General features: G+C 45.9%; 4 protein-coding genes and 1 pseudogene across 7 annotated transcripts in view; 4 read left to right on the plus strand and 1 right to left on the minus strand.

The window, feature by feature from the left end:
* The window catches only part of LYZL6 (lysozyme like 6), a 29,204-nt gene extending 21,004 nt beyond the window's left edge, over positions 1-8,200 (plus strand). For all 3 annotated transcript variants that reach the window (XM_065910160.1, XM_065910162.1, XM_065910161.1), the window contains 4 exons: positions 3,944-4,177; positions 5,121-5,279; positions 6,187-6,265; positions 7,866-8,200. In XM_065910160.1, coding sequence (XP_065766232.1) covers positions 4,039-4,177; positions 5,121-5,279; positions 6,187-6,265; positions 7,866-7,935 — 447 coding nt within the window. In that variant the 5' untranslated portion in view covers positions 3,944-4,038 and the 3' untranslated portion in view covers positions 7,936-8,200. The remainder of the gene's footprint in view (positions 1-3,943; positions 4,178-5,120; positions 5,280-6,186; positions 6,266-7,865) is intronic.
* Positions 8,201-9,350: 1,150 nt separating this feature from the next.
* Positions 9,351-18,869, plus strand: RDM1 (RAD52 motif containing 1). 2 transcript variants are annotated; one of them, XM_065909356.1, is made up of 7 exons: positions 9,351-9,476; positions 9,860-10,039; positions 12,709-12,831; positions 13,203-13,374; positions 14,246-14,344; positions 16,400-16,485; positions 18,521-18,869. In XM_065909356.1, the coding sequence occupies exons 1-7, from the start codon at positions 9,381-9,383 to the stop codon at positions 18,620-18,622; spliced, it is 858 nt and encodes a 285-aa protein (XP_065765428.1). In that variant the 5' UTR covers positions 9,351-9,380; the 3' UTR covers positions 18,623-18,869. The 2 variants fall into 2 exon arrangements, with proteins under 2 accessions (XP_065765428.1, XP_065765429.1); XM_065909357.1 differs by lacking the exon at positions 12,709-12,831.
* Positions 17,013-17,496, minus strand: LOC136149449 (large ribosomal subunit protein P1 pseudogene; annotated as a pseudogene).
* Positions 18,870-19,086: 217 nt separating the features above from the next.
* On the plus strand, positions 19,087-21,692 carry LOC136150109 (leucine-rich repeat-containing protein 37B-like). Its single transcript, XM_065910881.1, has 3 exons — positions 19,087-20,307; positions 20,983-21,142; positions 21,688-21,692. The coding sequence occupies exons 1-3, from the start codon at positions 19,087-19,089 to the stop codon at positions 21,690-21,692; spliced, it is 1,386 nt and encodes a 461-aa protein (XP_065766953.1).
* An 814-nt stretch (positions 21,693-22,506) lies between these two features.
* LOC136150111 (leucine-rich repeat-containing protein 37B-like) overlaps positions 22,507-24,323 on the plus strand; it is a 42,394-nt gene continuing 40,577 nt past the window's right edge. Inside the window, exons 1-2 of the mRNA XM_065910882.1 lie at positions 22,507-23,485; positions 23,744-23,942. Of these exons, the coding sequence (XP_065766954.1) occupies positions 22,507-23,485; positions 23,744-23,942 (1,178 nt within the window). The remainder of the gene's footprint in view (positions 23,486-23,743; positions 23,943-24,323) is intronic.

Raw genomic sequence — 24,323 nt, forward strand, 5'->3', positions numbered from 1 at the left:
TATGGGTGACAGAAACTCAACTCAAATGTGTTTATACAAGAAAGGACATTTATTGAATCACAGGGTTGCAGTAAGGGCAAAGGTGAGTTTAGGCTGCAGAAGTGGTGGATGCTGGGACAAGAGTCCTGTCTGGACCCTGCTCCCTGTTCAAGGAGGCTTATCCTCTCAGATGGGCTGTACCCATGAGATTCCAAGCAGGCTCAGGCTGAGACTGGAAACCTGAAGGCTTCCTGTGAGAAGTTGAGCCTCGCCACTTAGTTTCAGTTCAAGATACACGTGTTGGGGCACAAACAAACCCTCTCACCTGGAGGGCAGGGCCCTGTGACCGGCAGACCACCTAAAAGCCATGGGGGAAGGAATTCCCTCAAAGGTGTTACTGTGCCCAGAAGGGAAGGGAGGTGGTCAGACAGAACAATGTGCTCTGTCCCACCAGTGGTCTTCGTCGCAGTTGTCACCAATCCCTCCAGGCCCATCTGCCGCTTCTGCCTCAAGTTTGGCCTCAAGACTGAACCAGTTTGAATGGTTAAGACCAGAGTATTTCCAGGAGGGTGATGACATCACAGAACTGGGGTTCCAGAAGGCGGGGGTGACTGAGTGCTCCCATCTTCTTTAGAACATGGAGAGCAGTGAGCTGGGCGGGGCTAAAGAATAGTCCATGAGGAAGAGGAGGCTCCCACCCAAAAGGCTTTGTTCTACAGATTCTCACGGAAAGCCCTGGGTAGGCTGGGACCTGGGGTCAGCGAGGGATAGGAGAGAGGTAAGCTTCGGGAGGGGAGGTTGGGGTGCACCCGCCCGAACCACCGTCTTCCCTGGAGAACCCCAAGAGGGGCTTTCAGGGGCAGAGATGGAACTCCCTGCTTTCCGAGGCAGGATCCTTGGAAGGATCTGAAGGATCGTGTCTCTGAAGGATCCCACTGAGTCAGGGTCAAGTAGGGTTGTATGAGACACACTTATACTAAAAAAATAACCATTGTTTGTCTGAAATTCTAACATAACAGGACATGCTGTGATTTTATTTACTAAATCTGGCAACTGTAGGGTGGGAGAGAGAAGCAAAAGAATGATTGCAAGCTCAGGCTGCTAAGGAGTGAGTCTCAGGAGACAGAATAAAACATTCGTGAGGAGACAGACTGTCAGGGTAGCCGTCTTGTCCAAGAAACTGCCAGACTCATGGAGCCAGTGGATGGAGGAACCTTCAGGAACATATACCTAGTTAAGGAAACCCACCCACACACACGAGGCTTCCTAGGTGGTGTAGTGGTCAAGAATCCACCTGCCAATGCAGGAGACATGGGTTCTATTCCTGAGTCAGGAAGATCCCCTGGAGGAGAAAAGGACAAGCTACTCCGGGATTCTTGCCTGGGAAATCCCATGGATGAAGGAGCCTGATGGGCTAAGTCTATGGGGTTGCAAAGAGTTGAACACGACTTAGGGTCTAAACAAGACAGCAGCAGGATGAGCACAGGGCAAGATGGTTTCCCTTCCTCCTTATCCATTTCCAGCAAAGGGACATGCATCCATTCTCCCCCAAATTCCCCTCTTGTCCATATTACATTGAGCAGAGCTCCCTGTGCTATACAGTGGGTCTTTGTTGCTTATCCATTTTAAATATAGCAATGTGTATGTATATGTTCATCTCAAATTCCCTAACTATCCCTTTCCGCACCACCCCCACCCCGCATCCTTCCCCCCGGATAACCATAAGTTCTTTCTATAAGTCTGTGAGTCTGTATCTGTTTTCTAAATAAGTTCATTTTTATCATTTCTTTTTAGACTCTGCATATAACAGATATAATCAGATATTTCTCCTTCTCTGTCTGACTTACTTCACTCGATATGACTGAAGTCAAAATGCTGTCTGGCTTCTCCACTGTATTGTTACTGTTTTTCTCATGCAACTAAGATGCAATCTGTGGGGAGACACTTTAGGACCATGAACAAACTCAGTTCATTAAGCTTCCCACTCCCTCTGATTTAGCACCCACTGTTGACTCTTTCTAGCTCAGATCAATCTATGATGGTTTCAGGATGGTGATTTTTCAACTTCATGCCTACCTCCACATTTATCCGTCAGCATTTTCATGTCAGAAAGAGCCCCCCATCCCCATTATGTACCTATTTGACTATCTATTACTGTTATGAACTCATGGATTCCTATCTCACTCAATGGGTTATCATCATTTGATAGAGTGATAACTTTCACTAAAGTTATCACAGATAATAACTATCATCATTTACTGTGATGGCCAAATTGTTCTAGATTATCTTGGAAACCGTTATTCATTGGTTTCACAGATATGATACTAAAGCACATGCAACAAAAGAAAAAAATACATCAATCGGTCTTCATCAAAATTTAAAACTTTTGTGTTTCAAAGAAACACTGTCAAGAGAGTGAAAAGTGACCCACAGAATGTGAGGAAATATTTGCAAATTATGTATCTGATAAGGTTCAGAATATATAAAGAACACTTACAACTCAATAATGAAAAGACAAAAAACCCAACTGAAAAAATGGGCAAAGGATATGAAAAGACATTTTGCCAAAATCATACAAATGGCCAATGAGCATGTGAAAAGACAATCAACATTATTAGCGATCAGGCAAAGGCAAATCAAAACCACAATGTGATACCACTTCACATCCATTAGGATATCTTTGATCAAAAAGACAGTTAATAACCGTATTGGTGAGGATGTGGAGAAGTTGGAATCTTCATACAAGGTTGACTGGAATGTAAATTGGTACAGCCACTTTGGAAGTTTAGCAATTTCTTGAAAGTTTAAACTTTAAGTCACCGTGTGACCCAGCAATTCCTTGGAATATATCCATAGGAATGGAAATATTTGTCCACACAAAAACTTGTACATGAATGTTCATAGGAGCATTATTCCTAATAACCAAAAAGTAGAAATAACTCAAATGTCCACAAACTGATGAATACATAAACAAATTGTGATATATCCATACAATGTAATATTATTCAGCCATGGTTTAGTCACTCAGTCATGCCCAACTCTTGTGACCCCATGGATTGATGGTAGGCTGGCCAGGCTCCTCCATCCATGGGATTCTTCAGGCAAGAATACTGGAGTGGACCACCATTTCCTTCTCCAGGGTATTCAGCCATGAAAAAGGAATAAATGCTGGTACATGTTATGACATGAATGAATCTTGAAAACATTATGTTAAGTGAATTGCAAAAGACCAGATATTGTATTACTTCATTTATGTGAAATGCTCAGAACAGGCAAATCTATAGAAATAAAAAGCAGATTGCATGCATGCATGCTAAGTCACTTCAGTTGTGTCCATCTCTTTGAGACTGTAGCCCATCAAGCTCCTCTGTCCATGGGATTCTCCAGGCAAAGAGTACTGGAGTGCGTTGCCATGCCCTCCTCCAGGGGATCTTCCCCACCCAGGGATCGAACTTGCATCTTTTATGTCTCCTGCATTGGCAGGCGGGTTCTTTACCACTAGCTCCACCTGGGAAGCCCAGAAAGTAGGTTAGTGGTTGTCAGAGTCTGTAGGGAAGTGGAACAGGGAGTGACAACTTATAGATATGAGGTTTCTTTTTGGGTTGATGAAAACAGTATAAAGTTGATTGTGGTGATAGTCACATAGTACTGCAATCTGAAAATGATTGAATTACACACTTTAACTGAATTAAGTGTATACTGTATGAATTATATATTGTCAATTATATCTCAGTAAAGTTGTTACCTCAAAAATGTTATTCCAGATTTGGCTAGTGGGTACCCCTTTAGGCCAGCTTACATGCCTATTTGACATGCCCCAGCATTGTTAATTTTAAATTGGGAATAAAAAACCAAACAGGAGACCAAAAAAAAAAAAGTATTTATAGAATAATACATGAGAGGAAAGAGAAATAGCCAGGAGGGGAGCAGTGAGTGAGTGAGGACATTTGGCTGCCCTCTCCAGATTCCCAGGGAGAAGACCAGAAGACAGTCTGGGAGACTCCAGGCCCCGCAGGCCCTCTGCTGCTCACCCTCCACCGTGCCTCCTCCCCTCCAAGGATGCCAAGCCCACTGCTCATCTCCTTGGTCAGCTACCTCGTTGCTGTGAATCAAGCCAGCCTCATCGGCCGCTGTGACTTGGCCAAGGTGCTGCACCAGGAGGACTTGAATGGGTTTGAGGGCTACTCCCTGACTGACTGTGAGTGACATTTTCTCACACCCTGCTCCTTCCTCCTCCCACGGTCGTGCCCTCAGTGCCCATCTTTCTTTCTTCTCTTATTTGTTTTTTCAAAGTCAAATGAACAAAGCAGCCCTCTCCAAGAAGGCTTTCCCAACATTCCATATTTGTTCAACCATTATTAACTGAGCACTTACTATGTCCCAGGAATGACTGTAGGTGCTGGGGGTACAGACTTCAACATAGCTCCTTCTCTTACAGTATTCACATCCTAGGGGAAGAGGCAGCAGGAAACACACACACAGATATATGAAGTGCTTCCTGGTGGCGATAAATGCTCTGCAGAAGGATAAGTCAGGGGGAGTGATGGGTGACACTGTTTTAGAAGGGGAAGTCAAGGAAGGCCTCTCAGAGGAGGTGACTTTGAGAAGTGCTGAATAGAAAAAAGGATCCAGTCCCCCAGACGTCTGGGGGAAGAGCATTCCAGGCAGTGCGAACAGCCAGTATAAAGGCTTTATCCCGCTCCACAGTAGAGATAGCTCCTTTTGGCCCAGAATTTGTGCATATCTGCCTTACAACACTCTCTCCTTTTATTTTGCCTTGTGGGTTTTTTAGGTCCATAGTTTCATTCTTACTCTATAGGCTCCTTGAAGGCAGCATCTGCATTTGACCCAGCTAAATGTCCCTCTCGGGGCTTTGCACAGTTTCTGGCACACAGTCGGTGATCATTAAGTGCAGAAAGGATGGATGGACAGATGGATGCATGAGTGGTTGTACTGATGGGTGGCTGGCTGAATGGACTGCAAAGTGAGAGGAGAAGCTGATGGATGTTTCTGGCCTGCCAGCCCCATCCAGCCTCTCAGCCCTTGTTCCATTCTTCTGATTCCTCATCCCTTTCTCCTCCATCTTCCTTCTCCCTCAGCTTGGCCACCCCCTCTGAAAACCCCCTTCTCCCTGTTCTAAGGGCTGTGCCTGGCTTTCGTAGAGAGTGATTTCAACATAACAAAGGTGAATGAAAACACAGATGGCAGCTTTGACTATGGCATCTTCCAGATCAACAGCCACTACTGGTGCAACGATTACCAGAGTCACACGGAAAACAATTGCCAAGTGGACTGTCAAGGTCTGGCACGGGTCCCAGGGTGGGAGAGGTGAGAGAGATGACCAGGCTCTACTCACGGGACGCACAGCCTGGCAGCGCCCCCAGAGGGATGGCTCGTGGAGTCAGGGGATTCCTTGACTGAGCAGGGGGTTTGACTGTGTCCCTGGATGCCCACAGGAGGTTCTGCAGGCTGCTCTCAGGATCCAGAAAGGCTCTGCACAGCCAGTAGAGCGGAGCAGTGCAGCCACCAACATTTATTGAGTGTATTACATACTCAGTACTTTGCACACATGGCTCATTTTACCCAACTTGCTATGTGATAGAAACTAATATGATCTCCACTTTACAGATGGGCAAACTGAGGCTCAGAGAACCAGTGCCCAATGCCACTCGGGTGGCCCTGATGGCTCAGCTCTTGCCAGCAAGTAGTGCTGTCTTTGGCTAATGGTCTGACTGAAGATCAAGTACTAAGTCCCCACCTCAGGGCTAGTCCAGAAGATTCCACAGGTCCATGACTCTGTGATGAGGAGGAGACCTCATCTCCTCCTCTGAACTCTGATGAATGGCCCTCGGCTCTTCACCTGAAGAGCCTCGCTCCCTAGGCAGGACTTCACCTTGGTCACTGTGCAGCCTGATTTGGCTTTTCCTTTCCCTAGAAACCTCCACACTTGGGATGAACCACCATCCACTAGGGAGGATGGCAGTAAATAGACCCAAATCTCTGTCCTCCTCACCCTCCTGCCCTTACTCCCCAGTCACCCCCAACGTCCACCAGCCATTGTATGGATGTCCAGATGGGCCTCTGAGAGGGAGGCCATGCCTCAACTGGAAGCTCTCAGCCTCTGGGTGGGAGGTGCCTTGCAGGCAGAGCCAGTCTTTGGGACTGTCCCCAGCACTTTCATGGGTATTCTTTCTCCCTTTCTTTCAGAACTGCTGAGCCCCAATCTTCTCGCGATTATCAACTGTGCAAAAAAGATTGTGTCCGGAGCAGGGGGGATGAAGAACTGGTGAGGAGGTCACTTTGGGATGAAGTTAGTGGGCAGAGCCTTAAGAAAGATGTGGTGACAGAGAAAGGGACAGTAGGTCAGGACTTTCTGTACAGTCTAGAAAAATGGGGGCTGTGGCAGGAACTCTGACTTAGTAGCTCCTGGGATCTAGCTCTTTCTCTGATGCTATATTGAGCAAAACTCTTTTGGCTGCAGTAACAGAATGACTTTAGCTAGCCGGGAGTACGGGGGTGTGGCGGGGAGGTGGGGGGAAGGGGTGGATTTATGCTGAGAGGACAAGGTGTCTTGCTGGGCCCACACGAGGGGTGCAGTTAGGCTTCAGGAAAGGGATGGAAGCAGGGCTGGGGACTTTCCCTGGCAAGTTTCTGCTTCTCTCGGTGCCTTGGCCTCACTGCTCCCTCTGCAGCCTGGCTTTCTCTAATCTACAGTCCACCAGACAGAGTGTCTGCCCTGAATCTATGGGCTAATGTCCTAAACGACCATAGAGACCCGTGAGGCTCAGTCCTAGTCCAGATAGAGGATCTGTTGGGTTAAGCTTGGACCTGGTGACCTGGCTCCATTCAGCTGTAGGGATGGAAGCAATTAAGCAACATAAACACGGCTGCCATGAGACCCTCTCTCCATAACTGGCAGCAACGTTTCTATTAAAAAGAGTGTTGTCCGCCAGCAGGATGAGTTTGCAGATCCAGCTTAACTATGGTGGACGTTGAGTTGATTATTTAACATTTCTAAGCCTCAAACTGGATATATAAACAATGTAAATGGCTGCCTCTACCAGAAACTGAAAACAGAAGGAGCTAAATAACTTGCATGCTCCAAAGTGAAGTGTTAGTCATGTCCGACTCTTTGCAACCCCATGCACTATAGCCCGCCAGGCTCCTCTGTCCATGGAATTCTCCAAGCAAGAATACCAGAATGGTTTGCTATTCCCTTCTCCAGGGGATCCTTCCTACCCAGGGATCAAACCTGGATCTCCTGCATTGCAGGCAGATTCCTTATCACCTGAGCCACCAGGGAAGCCCGCATGCTCCAAAAACACCATGCTAAATAAGGGGCACTGGGGCTTCCCTCGTAGTTCAGTGGCTAAGACTTCACACTCCCAAAGCAGGGGGCCCAGGTTCGATCCCTGGTCAGGGAACTAGATCCCACATGCTGCAACTAAGACCTGGCAGAGCCAAATAAATAATTTTTTTTTAATGAATGCATATAGCAACTTTATCAAAAAGAGAGAGAGAGAGAGAGGAGGGGGCATTGATGACTGTTAGGGCTGACCCTTTCTGGAGGGAAAGTCAATAGTTACACCTGGGATTTTTTTTTTTTTTAAGTAACCCTCAGCCCTGTAAAAAAGTGCTCTCCCCCTTCAGAAGGAGTTGAAGATTTGAAAATGTGAAAGTGTACTAAGAAGGGGGAAAGAGCAAACACTATGGACGACAGAAATTAAAGGAAGGATCAGAGGGGCCACAGGAGGACCCAGTAGAGAGCTGGGAATGAAGGGGTTTCTGGGCATTGCTCTGTATGGAATACTCACGGAAAACTGGGTCATGTGTAAAGAAGCAGCTGCTAAGTAGGAAGCAAGAACCACTCCTCTCTCTCTCCGCAGGGTGAAATGGAGGTTGCACTGTGCCGGCAGGCCCCTCTCCTATTGGATGACAGGCTGTCACCTGGCATGAGGCAGGGAGCAGGCCTGTGGTGGAGTCATTCCAGAACTCCTCTCCTCACTCGGGAATTCTTCAATTCTTCTTCCTCTTGCCTCCACTTCATGTTATTTTCTTCCCTTCCCATTTACAAATAAAACTGACCAGAGCCCCAAGAATAAATGGTTTTCTAGGGCTTCCTCCTTGTTCCCATCCAGGCCCAGGTCCCTGGCTCCTGACTGTCATTTGCAAACCAAGAAGACCACGATGAAAGAAGCTTCTCTATTTTTTGGAATTATTAAACCATTCCTTGTGCAAAGAATGTGTTAATTTATTCATGATTAATTCCACCTATATTTGAGTACCTAATAGATTATGAGTGTGTGCTAGGTACTAGAAAGTGAAGTGAGTGAAGTCACTCAGTCGTGTCTGACTCTTTGCGACCCCATGGACTAATGTAGCCCACCAGGTTCCTCCATCCATGGGATTCTCCAGGCAAGAATACTGGAGTGGGTTGCCATTTCCTTCTCGAGGGGATTTTCCCGACCCAGGGATCGAACCCAGGTCTCCCGCATTGCAGGCAGACGCTTTAACCTCTGAGCCACCAGGGAAGCCCAGGAACTAGAAGAAGGATGATAAATGGTAACTGTTGTTCATGTGGTGTTCATAATCCAGCTGGAGAAGCAGAGACATCTGTGAACAATGGATACAATGAATAAATGGACACATACAATGAATGCAAGAATAATGAAATGGATAATAAAATCTGTAGTTATTGGTTTGAAACAGTATCAAGATTCATATTATTCCTCTAAAGTCAACTATTTTTGAAGTAAAAGAGCTCAGAAGTAGGTAATGAGTGAGGCTAAAGTTCTGATATATTGAAGTGGAGAAAGTCATGGTAGGGGTGCAGAAATATGGCAGGTGATTTGGGGGTACTTTAGGAAAATGGGCTAGAAACCAGCTTTTTAAGGATTTCAAACTAGACTGTTGATGGCTTTAATAAGCTATACCTTGATTTGCATATTTAAAACTCATGAAAACAAACACTCTTAAGTCCAAGTGTTGCATCTTTGGTGGTCATTTCTCAGAGTCGGGACATCTAAAATTTTAAAGTTCAGTGGGTATTTACTGGTAACTACTTAGTACTCTAGTCTTCCCTGGGAGTCTGAAGATGAAGCCAGCTGCTATAAAGTCCGCACCATCCGATCCAATAAACTAACCCTTTGGACTCAATCCACAAAATACACTTGTGTAAAATCACTAAACTCTAAAGTCTCCCCGGCGACGGAGCTGCGGAAGGGGAACTAGAGGCGGAGACCCTCCAGGAGTGGGCGGGGCGAAGGAGAGGTACGAGCCCCGCCCTCGTCTCACTCCCCTGGCCACACCCCCTCACGCGCTCCTTTTAAAAAAGCGCGGGCGCGCCGTGCGCAGGCGCAGTGCGGCCTGCTCTCGAGCCGCGCACGCGCGGTGACGGTAGGATGGCGGAGTTGGTACCTTTTGCGGTTCCCACAGGGAGTGACAAAACCTTGCTTGTGTGGGAACTGAGCTCTGGACCCACGGCCGAGGCCTTGCAAGTGAGCCAGGCCGGGGTGGAGGGAGGGATGGAGAAAGCCGCCTAGCGCCCTAGTAATTGGGAGTCCCGGGGCCCTGCTTCAGCACCTCGCCCGCCTGTGATCTTCGCTGAGAAGAATCTTAATTCTAGAAGCGACTGGAGCGGTCCACTCGCCCTTAAAGATTTTTCAGAGATACCTCCCAGCAGGCCTCACAATGCCTCCTAGTGCTTCTCGAAGCTTATGAGTTCAGAGGGAAACTTGTTTGTGAAATGAGAAGTGTTTGGAGTTGCAGGCTCACCACCGTTACCTGTGGCGAAGGGCTGGGGGGAATATAACGGAATGGTCAATTTGGTTTCCTGGGCTTGAAATTTCCTGCTCTTACTTAAAGTAGGACCACCCTACAGCATTCTCTGTTCACAGTCTTCTCCCAGTTCGGCCTTCTGTATTCGGTCCGAGTCTTCCCAAACGCAGCGGTGGCCGGTCCTGGATTCTATGCCATCATCAAGTTTTATTCAGCGAGGGATGCTCACAGAGCCCAAAAAGCATGCAACCAGAAGCAGCTTTTCCAGAAATCTCCGGTGAAGGTGGGTCCAAATGTGGAATTCCTCGCTCCGCTGGGATGAAGTGCTGAATTTAAAACGAATAGGCCAACGTTTGTAAAGCGCTCCGGTTTACAGAATGCTTTCAGATGCATTGCTCCATTTACTGCCCCCCACAGCTCCCCATTTCTTCCCTCCACCCCCCTTTCTTTTCTTTTTTAAAGAAACTCGAGCTCAGGATGGTTAACTGACTTACTTAAGGTTCATGACAATAAATATGGAAACTAGAGGTCAAACCCAAACTTACTGATGTTAAACCCCATGTCATTTTATGCTGCCCCTTAATTTAAGAAATCTTCACAAGAGTTCTTTATAGTTATTTTTATATGAATTTTAAATTTGTGAGCTTGACAAAGTTTTTAGTCAATTATAACATAAAGGATGCTTTATCATCATCATCATCATTCTCAAACTGCTTTTTCAGAACTCCCTTCGGTTTCCAGAAAATGGTTAAAATATTCTTTAGTGTATGATTATTCTAATAATATGGCTCCATAGTAACATGCTAGCCAGTTTTACTTCCCCAGATCCCCAGAATGAACATTTCATTATATGCCTCCATTCAGCCACCATTCCTTTTCCAAGGATTTTTTCAATTCCTCTGAATAGCTGAGTAAGGCTTAGATTTCCCAAGCCTTTCACTTTATAACTGTATGTCTGCTCTGGTTGGCTTCTTCTTTTTTTAAATATTTATTTATTTATTTCGCTGGGTCGAATCTTAGTTGTGGCGCCGGGGCGTGTGGGATCTTAATTCGCTGACCAAGGATTGAACCCATGTCCTCTACTTTGCACGGTGGAGTCTTAACCACTGGATCACCAGGGAAGTCCCTCTGGTTGGTTTTTTGATTTGGCTACTTCCCACTGACCTTGCTGCCTATTCTTACCCATATTTCTTTCCTCACTGGTTTAACCTTGATTGAACTGTTCTCAGACGTGACTCTAGGTACACTACTTCCCACTTTTGTACCCTGTTTCACACCTTCTTCAATCTGGGCTCTCCTCCCTATGATTGAAATGACATTCATAAAGAATGTCAGACATTCTTTAATTTGGAGACTATGATCTGCCTGCTACTGACTGTGACCATTTCTTGTACCCACTTATATATTACTGAAAAGATTATGAAATGATTACTTGGTATCAGTTGTGAGTAATGAGTTCTTTTTCTTATACTGAACATTAAGACCATTCCGTAAGCTTAGGTTTTGAGATTTGCACACCATAAAACCCATCACTGATAGAGAAATGAAGGAAATATTCTGTAAGTCACTATATAGTTGAGAGGAAAGGGCATTCATATTAGATTTCTTTATGTAATGCAGAACCTTGAGTTTTTACCTGCCTCCCAATTGTTTCCTAGTTTAATTATATGTTGTTTGCTAGCAAGAACTGTGGCAAGGTTATCCCAGATGTAGACTGTCTCTACTACGCTCAGAGCTCTTCTGAAGCTTCCTCATTGTCCAAAACAGCTGAATTATGACTCACCATACAGGGCCTAGCCTCCTACAAGACACTCAACATTTAAAAATTAGTCTTCATTTCTCCTTCCCAGCAGGAGCTTCAGTTGGAGAAGGTAATTTCACTTTCTTATTTACTCATTCTTTCATTCATTCACTGAGTCAACAGACCCTCAGTCCTCTATTATATGCCAAGAATTATGCTTGTTCCTGGTAACAAGATATGGTTCCTTCTAGCACTTAAGAAGTTCATAAACTAGTGATAGAGGAAGATGCACAGAGAAATAAAGAATTAATAATGCTTTGACTTTATTTGAATTTTTATTAATATATTTATATGCTACATACTGTTTAAAATGGAAATAGACATTTAACAAAGTGCTAGTGATGTAAAAAATCCACAGTAAAGTGATACTGTGTAAGTTATTTGGAGAAATAATGCCGGAAATACTTCTACTCTCAAAGAAGCTTGTTAATGTAGATGAACCTCTAATTCTTTTGGTTACTTATAAAATTTATAGAGATATGTGTATTCCCTCTTCTAACAGGTGTTAGTAACTTGGGGAGAGGGTGCCACAGATTAAGGTCCTACTTCAGTGGCAGGTCCATCTTATCTCCCCTTCAGGTCATATTCTCAAGCAGGATAAGATGGGGATAAGATGACTAAAAGTTTTCTTCCTTTGTTTACCCACAGCCCTATAATAGGCTTCTGCTGGGCTTCCTTGGTTGCGTTCATCATCACTTTCACCACCAGAGGTCAGGGAAACCTTCCGATGAATTGGGCTCTGGAAATGATGCAGAAAAGTACTGACTTATTAAAAATAATAAAGAACACTTATTTAGGGCTCACTGTGAACTCATTGCTTAAAATGTCCTATATAATCTTTATAGCTCAAATTGATTGGGGTTTCCCAGGTGGCTCAGTGATAAAGAATCTGCCTGCAATTCAGGAGACTCGGGTTCACTCCCTGGGTGGGAAGATCCCCCAGAGGAGGAAATGGCAACCCACTCCAATATTCTTGCCTGGGAAATCCTATGGACAGAGGAACCTGGAAGGCTACAGTCTGTGGGATCACAAAAGAGTCGGACACAACTCAGCAACTAAGCAACACAACATGAAATTGGTATTGACAAACAGGTATATCCAAAATAAGTCTATGTCAGATTGTGATATTTTTAGGTTTCTTATGTCTTTAGATTCGTCTTGGCACCCAACATAAGGCAGTTCAACACAACGCCCTTGCCCTAAACAGCTCCAGATGTCAGGAATTGGCAAATTACTACTTTGGTTTCAATGGATGGTCAAAAAGGATCATCAAGGTAAACTCTGTAGATTTTCTTTGACCAACCAGGCCCCTTTCAACATTAAACTCCTAGACTTTAGAAAGAAAACTAGAAATGGGCTACAGGGAGGAGATGGGAAAGATTTCCCCATGGAAGTATCTGAGCATGGACATGCCACCTAGAACTCATGATCATCTCAGTGACTTAAATGGTGGTGTCCATAATTTTCTCCAGTATTTGTGTGATATATAATAAAAAATAGTTCTCTGTACCTAGTAATTCATTTGCAAATCTCACTTGATTTTGAAGCTATGGGACACCTCAACTATTAACTGGGATTGATGGAGTTTTTTATTTTTCAAAACAGAATATTTTGAAGTATAACCTTTAATTCAAAATCCTAACAGCTTCAGGATCTTTCTGACCCTGAAGAAGAAAGGGAAAATGAAGATATTGTGGCACCTCTTCAGAAGCAAAGCCTGAAGTTCTTCTGTGCTTTAGAGGTGGTGTTGCCATCCTATGAGTGCAGAAGTCCAGGAGTTGGCATGGCTGAGGAACCTTTGGATAACTTGGAAGAAGGTCTGTTTTCCTTTCTTTCTGAAACTCGCCTTTTCAGATACATCATCACCTTTGCCAAGCAGCTGAAGTCCAGGGCAGAGTTTTTCTCCTTTGCCACACAGGTTTTTAACTTAGGCAATACCTGACAGGACCATGAACTTTAGAGTGTTAGAACTGACTGCCTGCCAAGGAGGAGGGAAAATTAAGGTGGGTTTTTTTTTTTTTTTTTTTTTTTTCCATTTTTGGTTAATAATTTGTTTTCTGCTAAAATAGTCCTTCAAATACAGATCTCTTGTGGCCTTCAGTCATCCCAACAAAATCATTCTCTAAAGATTTAAATCAACTCCTGTGTAAAGGTTCAGTCCTTTGCCTCCTATGGAAGGGCTTGAGTGGAGAAAGTCAAATGTAGATCCCTGGAAAGGGGATTCCCATTGGTATGGATTCCCATGGCACTTGGGCTTCAGTCAGAAGCAGGGCTGTTAGCAAAGGGAGTGGAGGAGGCCCCACCATCCACCTGAGTGAGTGATGCCTGGGGAGAGACCAGATCGTCTGTCTCACTGTGTGAATCCAGCCCTCTCAACACAGGAGTCTGCAGGAGCGTGGCTGTAGCTTGTCCATGTGGAATCTGTGACTAATGAGAGATTTGTGTCATGTTCTTGGCTTTCATCTCCCATCTAGTATTCCAGGAACTTCAAGAATAGATGTGAGCAGGGAAAATGTGCCGTGCCGGAATATAACTACATCATAGCCATTCAACCATACCCTAGTGTTGTGTTCACCCTTAATCACTAAGATAATGATCTAAGAATCATAGGTGCATTTTTAAACATATAACCTAGAAATCAGTTATCCAGATAAGCATTTTAAATTCACTTGCTTTGGTTGGATTTAGGGCCATTATCACTCCTTATGAAAAGGAAGAAAACCCAGAAGCTTGCTATTCAGAGGGCTCTGACAGATGCATTCCAGAAACTGCAGATTGTGGTTTTAGGTAAGACTTTTTTTTATTGTCCTTATAGTGCTTCAGTTTCAATGAGCAATTAAACTTATTTGAAAAGTTAATTGGATGAAAATAATGGTTATCTAAAACACTACATAGGGATTTCCCTGGTGGTCTAGTGGCCAAGACTCTGTGCTCCCAATATAAGGGGCCTGGGTTTGATCCCTCATCAGGGAAGTAGCATGCGGCTCCCACATGCCACAACTAAAGACCTGTCGCAACCAAGTAAATAGATAAATAAAAGTAAAAAAAAAAAAAAGTTTAAAAATAAATAAAATAGTACATATTCTTTCATTTACCAAATGCTTGCACAGCAACAGTCTCAAATTTGTTCTTTGTGGCATTTATGAGAAAAATGACACAAATATTATTGTCCCCACTGTTTAGATATTGACTGACTTGCCTCAGTTCATACAGAAAGTGTTTGATCCCTTTCTTGTTTCTCGACTGCTGACTTATCATATGGAATAGTATGGTGACTATAAGCCTTGGACACCTGTGTTTGAGTACTGACTTTGTCTCTTAGATTTTTGTTGTTGTTGCAATTTTAGGTTTTCTAGCCAGAGAGATTTGAAGGTATTAAATATCCGTAAGCTGCAATTTCTTTACCTATAAATTGGGTTAGTAATTCAGCTTACCTTGTGGGGGATATTGTAAGAGTAAATAAGATGATGAATGTAAAAGTCTTAGAACCACGCCTGGAACATAGTAAGCAGACAAAATATTTCGATGATGATTATTATCATTGTTGTTTTCTTGAAGAATTGATTAGATTATGTTTTTGGAATCAATTTCAGTTTTCATTTCTGATATATTGGATGAATACGATTCTTATATACATTTTTGTGAGCCTTGAATGTGATCATGCTATTGAATAGCTTGATTATGTATCCTATTGAGTTATATAGGGTGAAAATGTCACAGGCCGTGCCCAAAGGAAACTTCATGTTTGGTAGATCCCTGGAACAGAATTACTCCCCTCTTTCACAGCCCTGCAGGCTTAGGGACTGTGAAATGCCAGCTAAGTTGTCAGAGACCTTATTTGCTTGTCAGAGTTGACCTTGGACTGGTGTCAGTCTTCCAGCCTGAACAGTTGTTCCAGTGAAGTTTGACTTCCCTGGTCACCAGGTAGAATGTCCATGAACTGTCAATTCCAGTAACAGCCTTTGAGAACCAAACTAACTGTCTAGGTTGTTTGCCTATCCCTAATATGCAAATCGGAGAAGGCAATGGCAGCCCACTCCAATGCTCTTGCCTGGAGGGTCCCGTGGACAGAGGAGTCTGGTGGGCCGCAGTCCATGGAGTCGCGAAGGGTCGGACGTGACTGAGCGACTTCATTCACTTTTCACTTTCATGTGTTGGAGAAGGAAATCGCAACCCACTCCAGTGTTCTTGCCTGGAGAATCCCAGGGACGGGGGAAGCCTGGTGGGCTGCCCTCTATGGGGTTGCACAGAGTCAGATACAACTGAAGCGACTTAGCAGCAGCAGCAATATGCAAATGGTGTTCCTTATATGCACTCAAAATTCCTTAAACCGAAAAGCCTGGTGGCTGTAGTTTGCCTTGAGGGAAGCTGTGTACTCCAAAAGGTACATAGGCCAGTAAAATTCTCTCTCCAAAGCTTTGTTCATTGTATCTGGTAGAATTTTGGTCCCAAGTAGTAGACATTTGCCTCACTTCTAATATGACGTTTCCCGTATAGTCCAGTGGTATCTATCCCCGGTTTGAATTCACTTTGACCCCCTCTTTAATGCCTTCCTATTTAATCATATTGTGATTGAACATTTTTGTTTCCACAGCTTTTACTACCTCATTCCTTAGTTCTTATTTCTAAGATCATAAAGGTTTTTGAACCAAAGTTGATACTTCTCTTACATATTTTTTCACAAATAGTAATGATATGTGTTGGATGTGGGAACTGCTAGGAAAATGCTCTTGTTTTCTACTTTTAGAAATAAAAAGAATGTCTAATTATTGGATGCCACCATTGTGCACAGGAAGTTTTGGAACAAAATTTCTGAATTGGTATTTGTTAACTCTATTTCAGAAAGTGGTAAAATAGCTGTGGCGTATAGATCATGTGAAGAGGTCACAGATGCTAGAACTGAAGAGGAACTACAGGATTTAATTCAAGTATGTGGAGAGAAAGACTCAAGGGATACAAAGCCAGGGTAGCCGTAATTCAAAACAACCAGAAGATTCTTGGCATGTCTGCTCAGCTCCATCCTCCTTAGGGAAATGTGAAACTCTGAAACTGCTTTTGAAGCAGGGAGTTTCTAGGACTTTTCCTGATGTCTGAGCCTTCTCTCTGACCCCTTATTTGAAATTTGGAGAGCAGGGTTGAGGACCATGAGGTACTTGTACAGTTGTGGACACAGGAGAAGACACAGGCCTCTTAGAACTCCCCTCAAACAGAATTGCGGGCATTTGGAAACAAAGTAATTATGGCTTTAATTTGTTGTGATTATGCTACAGTGTGTGGAAACTGTATTAATGTATTAATGCCTTTCAAATAACGTGTTTTACCCAGATCTCATATGTATTTTGTGTGAAATATTTTGCTGAAGGACCTTTCTGTAAACCAATTATATGAATGCCTCAAATCAGGGATTAAGTTGTCAAAGTAATTTTTATTTTTATTTTTTATTTTTTTAGCAGCAAACAGCTCAGTTTTTTATTGAATGTGTTACTAAAGAGGTTTAGTCAAAAAGACCAAAGCCCATGTCATCATCAGACTCTTCAGATTCTTCTTTCTTTGCTTCTACTTTCTTCTCCTCAGCTGGGGCAGCAGTGGTGGCTGGGGCAGGACCTCCTGCTGGTGCAGCACCAGCTGCTGGGGCAGGTCCACCAGCCCCCACATTGCAGATGAGGCTCCCGATATTGACATTGGCCAAAGCCTTTGCAAACAAACCTGGCCAGAAAGGCTCAACATTTACACCGGCTGCTTTAATGAGGGCATTGATCTTATCCTCCGTGACCGTCACCTCATCGTCGTGCAGAATGAGGGCAGAGTAGATGCAGGCGAGCTTCGAGACGGAGGCCATGGTGCAGGCGAGTGCTGGGTGGGGGCTGCCGGGCGCGGTGCTAGTCGCCGGATGAAGTGAGGGCCTCACCCCAAAACGGCCTTAGCTTCCTCGGAAGAACCGAGCACCTTAGCGGCAGCGGAGGAAAGAGAGCCGCGCGCCTGCGCGCAGCTTGTCAAAGTAATTTTTAAAAGAAAACATTAATGTACTGCATATAGGATTTTTAAAAAAAAAAAGAGCAAAAAATGTGTTTCATGTCATTGAAAACTTAATTTGGGGCTAGATTTCTGATTATTTAACCCACCCCAATGTTGCAAAGTTTGTTTTGAAGAGAAGAAAGTAGAGACAGAAAAGGTGGTTATGTCCTTAAAAACAAAAATTTTGAAAGCTTTTCATTCACAAAATAATTATTTTAATTCAATTTAAATCAAATAAGTCATGGAAACTTCAAACGTGTCCAAGTTTGGGCTTTTAGAAGGCTAGCCTCCTGTGAAATGAGAGAGGAAAGGATTCGGTATTGATGCTAAAGATTTTGGAAACTTGATTATAAAAACAAATCCGTTCCTAAATGAGGCCAATCTTCTAATCAGTTCCATTTAAAAAACCTTTAGGTTGGACAGTGGGGATGAGATGAAGCTCCCTTTCTCTTGGAGTTTAGATGATAGAGGTCGTGCCAAACAAAAAGGACTAGGTTATTTAAAAGGACTGTGAAGAAAGTAAACTGCATGCTTAGTTACAGTATTTCAAGAAAATTATTTAACATGCTGACTTTTAACATCTTAAGTGTTTTCTCCAGGTGTGTACACACAGTAGGGCTCTGTAAAGTGACACTGCAATTTTTTCTAGATTAATGGCTGTGCTGAAACAAGGTGGGATGGGGCAAGTTTTCCCATGGTAATGTAAAGGGCCATTCACTTGGTTGGACATTCTTTGCCAGAATGACTTGCTCACTTGCCCAAAGCCTCTCCTACAGAAATTTTGAAGTCATCACTGATTTGGTGGTAACCCCTAATAGCAGAGTGGTGAATTAATGACCAGACTTGGGTACTGAGAGTTTAGAGGAAAGAGCAACATTTTTTAATAACTTTAAAATTGTAAGGTGTGTTCCCCTCCCGCCACCCTAACTAGTGCTGCTCATTTTGCAGGTCAGCTGCTTTTCCTGGAAGCCTTGTGGCCAAGGGGAGGAAGAATGCCTCTCAGACTTCAGCTTTGAGGAGGAAGAGTTCACAGTGCCAGAACTGAACTAGCACTAATGAATTTCCTGGAATGCTTGGCTCTGGGGCTTTCTTGGGAAGCTCTGCATCCCCTTCCACTCCTCCCCCAACCCTTGGGCTGCCAGCGTCCAGGGCCATTTAGGTCTGCAGCCCAAATCCTGCCTGGTTGCACGGAGCCAGGAGGGGCTGGGGGAGGCTGGGGAGAGGGCCCGGCCGGAGGTCACTGTCACCTGTGCGAGAGGAAGGATGGCTTGGTTTGCACCCTAGTGACTCTGGGAAAAAGGCGCACTCAGATGGCGCAGATTGGTTCGAACCTAATAAAGGTGGCGTAACTAAAGGTGTCGTAAATAAAGGGCTGGACGCGGGGCAGGGGAGGGGCGCGCGGTTGCTAAGGGTGCGCGCGCGTTGCGGGCTCACATAACGGTTCGGCTCCCGCTCAGGGGCGGCGCTGGCGCCCCACTGGCCTGGGTCGCTGCGCCCGGGAGCCTCCGCATGTCATGTCCCGGCTGCGCCTCTGGTCCCCACGGCTCCTCCTTACCTGGCAACCGTTGTGGCTTTTGGTTCAGGCAGCTCAGCCTCTGGGGTGGGCCCAGGCCCCTGTCCAGTTGACCTCCGACCCCCCAGGGCTGACTGAGCCCTGGTCTTCACACTCCTCTGACCTCCCGCCCGAATTGCCCCATGCACTCACACCCCTGGCAGAGCCGGGGGGCTTTAATTACTTGACTTCCTCCTCTCCAGACCACCTGTTGGCCCTGCCTCATGAGGATTTGAGTGAGACTCTGGTTCCATACCTGGACTCGGATTCAGCTGGAGAGCTGTTGGCAGAGCCAGATAAGTTTGCTATTCTACACGAGGATCTGGATGACAAGCTAACCCAGCATCAAAAGCTCCCAGAAGCGATTCCAGTGCTAGATTGGGATCAGAATCAAGCCTTGGTTCTGCCTCCTCAACACAAAAGTAAGGCTAAAACTATAGGTCTAGATCAGGCTGAAAACCACCAATCATTTGAAATACTTGTTCCGCCTCTAGGTAGTAAGAGCTCAAAACCAACGAAGTTTATTGTTTCGCCCTCAAACCTGAAGAAAGATCTCGTTAAGCATCGACCGCTTGCCAAAGTTGTTGTTGGAACTACAAGACAACTTGGGAAAAAAAATCAGGGTCTAGAAGAACTGCAGGATGATTATTTAGATTCCAGTATGGATGCCTTTTATCCTGAGGAGAGCCTACCTACGGATTTTCTGGGGAGCCCAGATGAAACTCCAGAGCCCCCTGAGGCTGAAATTTCTTCATCTCAGCTGGAGTACCACACTTCCCGACCGTTCCCCACCGAGCTGTTCGAATCTTCATCCCAACAAGAGATGCCTGAGGAGGCTGAATCTTTTTCATCCGAGGAAGAGGCCCAGGCTCAGCATCTGGAGCACACCAACGAGGTAGAACTACCTCTACTTGAGCAGGAGGCTCTGTCTCAGCCTGCAGAGGCCCCCAAAGAAGTGGAAACCTCAAGCCCTCAGGAGGCCCTAGCCCAGCCTTTGGAGGCACCTAAGGAGACTGTAGCTCGACCAGCAGCGCATCATACAGTTCAGCAGTCACACTTGCACAATGTCACTGTTAAACCTCTGGATCTAGTGCTTACCGTGACTCCAGAAGTGACTAAAGAGGTGGAACCTTCTCCAGTCCAGCTGGGGGTCCTGTCTCAACCTCCAGAGCACTTTGAGGAGGTTGAACCTCTTCCAGCCCAAGAGGAGGCCCCATCTGAGTTTCCTGAGCAACAAGATGTGGTTGAAACTCCTCCAGTCCAGCCGGAGGCCCTGTCTCAACCTGCAAAGCACCCTCAGACAGTTGCATCTCCTCTGCTCCATCAAGAAACCCCAACTCAGGCTCCAGGGTTCCCTACTGAGTATGTATTCCAAGTTCCAATGAGCGATGAGGTAGTAGTTCGACCTGGCATTCGGCATCAGGTTCATTCAAACCTGCACAATGTTGCATTTCAACCTCATGATTTGGGACTTACCATCACTCCTACGCTCATTAAGAAAACTAAATTTCCTGCAACTCAGCAGAAGCCTCCAGAGACCCTGGGGGAGGCTGAACTTTTGAGTGAGCAGGAGCAACCGGCTCAGCCTTCTGAGCTTACTGGGGAAGATGAAGCTTTTCCAACCCAGCAGGAGACCACAGGCCAGGCCCCTGAGGAAACTGAGCCTTCTTCGAGTGAACAGGAGCAACTAACTCAGCCTTCTGAGCCTACTGGGGAAGTTGAACCCTCTCTCACCCAGCAGGAGACCCTGACTCAGCTGTCAGACTCTCTTGGAATAGCTGGACCTTCTCCAGTCCAGGAGGAAGAGGCTGCTCTGTCTGCAGAGTCCCCTAATGAGGCCGAATCTTTTCCCACCCAGCAGGAGACCCAAGGTCTGTCTCCAGTGGAGACAGAATCTGCTGCAACACTGCTGGAGCAACCGACTCAACATTCAAGCATATCCAATGTCACTGTCAAACCTGCAGACCTTGAGCTTACCATAACCACAGAACCCACTCCGGTGGCAGGACTTTCTCCAAGTCAGCATATGCCTTTGGCTCAGTCCTCAGCACCCCTTACTAGTGCAGAATTTTCCGCATCCCCGCCGGAGGCCCCCACGCTGCTTTCACAGTTGCCTGAGGAAGTTGAACCTTTGCCAGTTCAAGTGCCAGCTCCAGTCCCATCTCCAGAGGCTGTTACTCAGATTACACCTTCAGAACAACAGGAGACGCCAGCTCAGAATCCACAGGCTCATGAGATTATACCTTCTCCACCCCAGCAGGAGGCCACAGCTCAGCGACCAGAGCTCTCTAATGAAATTATAGTTATCTCTCCGGAACATCATGTGACAACAGTTTCCTCTCTAGGTCAACTTCTGCAGCAGCCCAGCGCCACTGTCAACCCTGTGGACCTTGCACTCACCATCACTCCAGCATTCACTAATAAGGTTAAAACGTCTCCACCCCAAAAGGAAACCTCAGCTCAGTCTACAGTGTCCCCTGGGCAGTTAAAACCTTTGTCAGTCCAGCAAGAGGTTTCAAATCAGCCACTGACTGCCTCTGAAAATGAACTTTTTTTGGTCCAGCATGAGCAACCAGCTCAGCCTCCAGAAGACACCAACGATGCTGCTACTCAACCTTTAGGAGAGAATGAGGTAACAGTTTCACCTCTGGGTCCAGTGTTGCCTCATATCACTGCCAAATCTGTGGATCTGGCGGTTGTCCTAACTCCAGGCTCAACTAAAGACCTTGTACATTCTCCAGTGAAGCTGGAGAATGCTGCTCATACTCCAGATCCCCCTGGGGGGGTTGAGCTTTCTTTAGCCCAGGGGGGACGGCCAGCTCAGTCTCCGATTCCCCAGGGGAGCTCAACTGTATCTCTCAAGCCCCCCAAGGAGGTGGTGTCTTCTCCCACACAGCAGGTGCTTGAGACTCAGACATCAGAACCCCCTGCAAAGGTGGAGTCACTTCCAGTCCCTCAGGGGACCCTTCCTCAGCTTCTACAGCCCCCTCAGAATGTAGGATCTTCTCCAAACCAAGAGGAGTTCCCAGCCCCACCCCTTAAAGAGACAGAACCTTCTCCAGCCCAGCAGGGCGGCCCATCTCAGCCTCCAGTGCCACCTACAGAGGTTGTAGCCCAAACTCTAGTGCTTTATGAGGTGACATTTTCAACACCAGGACAGGATCAGACTCATCATTCAAACTTAACCAGTGCCACAGTCAAACCTTTGGCCCAGAAGCCTATTGTAACTCCAGAACTTTCTACACCCCTGGAGGCGACACTTCCAAATCCAGAGCAGGTTCAAGTGCAGCATCCAACCTTGACTGAGGTCACAGTTCAACCTTTGGACCTTGAACTTACCATAAAGCCAGAGCCCACCAAGGAGGAAGAACCTTCTCCAACCATGCAGGAGCTACCACCTCAGCCTGTGGAGCCACCTAAGGAGGTTGTGGCTGATTCAACTCCAGGCCAGTATCAAGCTCAGAATCCAACACTGCCCAGTGCCCCAGTTCAGCCTCTCAACCCGGAGCCTGCTGTAACTCCAAAGCCTACTGTAGAAGCTGAATCTTCTACAGCTCTTCACCCCAAACCCCCTGAGGTGACGCTTCCAAATCCAGAGCAAGTTCAGTCTCAGTTGTCAGAGTTCACAGTTCAACCTTTGGACCTGGAACTTACCATAACTGCAGAATCCACGAAAGAGGCTGTGTCTTCTCCAGCCATGCAGGAGTCCCCAGCTCAGCGTCCAGTGCAGCAAGAGGTGACTGTTCCAGTGCCAGCTCAGAGCCAACTGCTGCCCAGTGTCACAGTTCACCCATTGGGCCAGAGGCCTAACACAACTCCAGAACCTGTGACAGAGGCTGAATATTCCACAGGCCTGCAGCAGACTGCAGCTATTCCACCATACCCCGAGTTAACACTGCCACATCCAAAGCCAGTTCAGTCTCAGCGCCCAACCTTGAGTGAGGTCACCTTTCAATCTTTGGACCTGGAACTCACACTAACTCCGGAATCCACTGTGGAGGTCGAACCTTCTCCAACCAGGCAGCAGACCCAAGCTCAGCCTCCAAAACCCATTAAGGAAGTTGTAGCACAGCCTCCATTGTATTCTGAGGTGACAGGTCCAGCGCTCGAGGGGGCGTCGCCTGGCGTCACCACTTATCACGTGAACCTGGAGCTTACCGTAACTCCAGAAGCTGCTACGGTGTCCGAACATTCTGCTGCCCTGCCGCAGACCACAGCTGCTCCTCCAGAACAGCCTGAGGGGACACTTGCCCATGCAAACCTGACTGAAGTCACGCTTCAACCTATGGACGTGGAAGTTAACGTTACCGCAGTGAATAATACGGAGACTGAGCCTCCTCCAACCCTGCAGGAGACCCCAAGTAAGGATCAAAGTCAGCCTCCAACATCACCCAGTGTCACAACTCATCCTGCGAACCTGGAGCTCACCATAACCTCGCAACCTGCTATGGGGTCTGAATATTCTACTGCCCTGCAGCAGACCACGGCTCTCCCAGAGGTGACACTTCCACCACCAAACCTGACTCAAGCCACAGTCCCAACTGTGGACCTGGGAGTTAGCATATCTCAGCAGTCAAGGCCATCTGAGATGGTTCATTTTCCTTTGACTCCATTTTCAGAACCCAAAAGTCCCCCTGTTATAAAACATATACCAGGAAAGAAGCAACCAACACAGAATGCCACCACAACCATCAACGTATGTAAGCTGTGTACCTGCAAAGATGAGACGCTGTCATGTGTTGGTCTGAGCGCAAAGCAGAAGCTCCACAGAGTGCCTGAGCCAGGGCCCAACTCCTACAATGGTACCTTCACCATCTTGTAAGAATGGCCTTTCTTTATTTGTTCTCTGCGTCCTGCCTAACATGGTAGCCCCTCTTCCAGATTTTCCGGGGTCTTTCTCATCTCCCCAACCCACATTGACTTGCTATTTTTAACCTTTTATTTGTTCTTCATTCTCCTCCTTACTATTGTTCCTTCTTCTCCAGTCTTTTACTTATAATCACCCCTATTCTTTTTCCTTCTCTATTTTTTACCCCATTATTTAATTCCTTAACATCTACTCTTCTCCCATCTTTGCTCCATCCTCTTTACAGCAACATGTCCCTCTCCCTGCCTCATTGGTGGTGAAACAACAAATGGTTAAGAGTAGAGATTTCTGAGCTGAACTGCCTGGGTTTGAACTGTCTGTTATTTGTTAGC

The sequence above is a fragment of the Muntiacus reevesi genome, chromosome 18 (genome assembly GCF_963930625.1).
Source record: "Muntiacus reevesi chromosome 18, mMunRee1.1, whole genome shotgun sequence".
Lineage (NCBI taxonomy): Eukaryota > Metazoa > Chordata > Mammalia > Artiodactyla > Cervidae > Muntiacus > Muntiacus reevesi.

What these genes read in the sequence shown, in the direction of transcription:
- LOC136150109 (XM_065910881.1), top strand. Translation starts at nt 19,087, where the DNA reads ATGTCCCGGCTGCGCCTCTGGTCCCCACGGCTCCTCCTTACCTGGCAA. An exon ending in CTCCAGAGCACTTTGAGGAG is followed by an intron (nt 20,308 to 20,982) that starts GTTGAACCTCTT and finishes TTTCCCACCCAG; the next exon opens with CAGGAGACCCAAGGTCTGTC.
- RDM1 (XM_065909356.1), top strand. Translation starts at nt 9,381, where the DNA reads ATGGCGGAGTTGGTACCTTTTGCGGTTCCCACAGGGAGTGACAAAACC. An exon ending in TCCAGAAATCTCCGGTGAAG is followed by an intron (nt 10,040 to 12,708) that starts GTGGGTCCAAAT and finishes TTATGTCTTTAG; the next exon opens with ATTCGTCTTGGCACCCAACA. An exon ending in AACTACAGGATTTAATTCAA is followed by an intron (nt 16,486 to 18,520) that starts GTATGTGGAGAG and finishes CTCATTTTGCAG; the next exon opens with GTCAGCTGCTTTTCCTGGAA.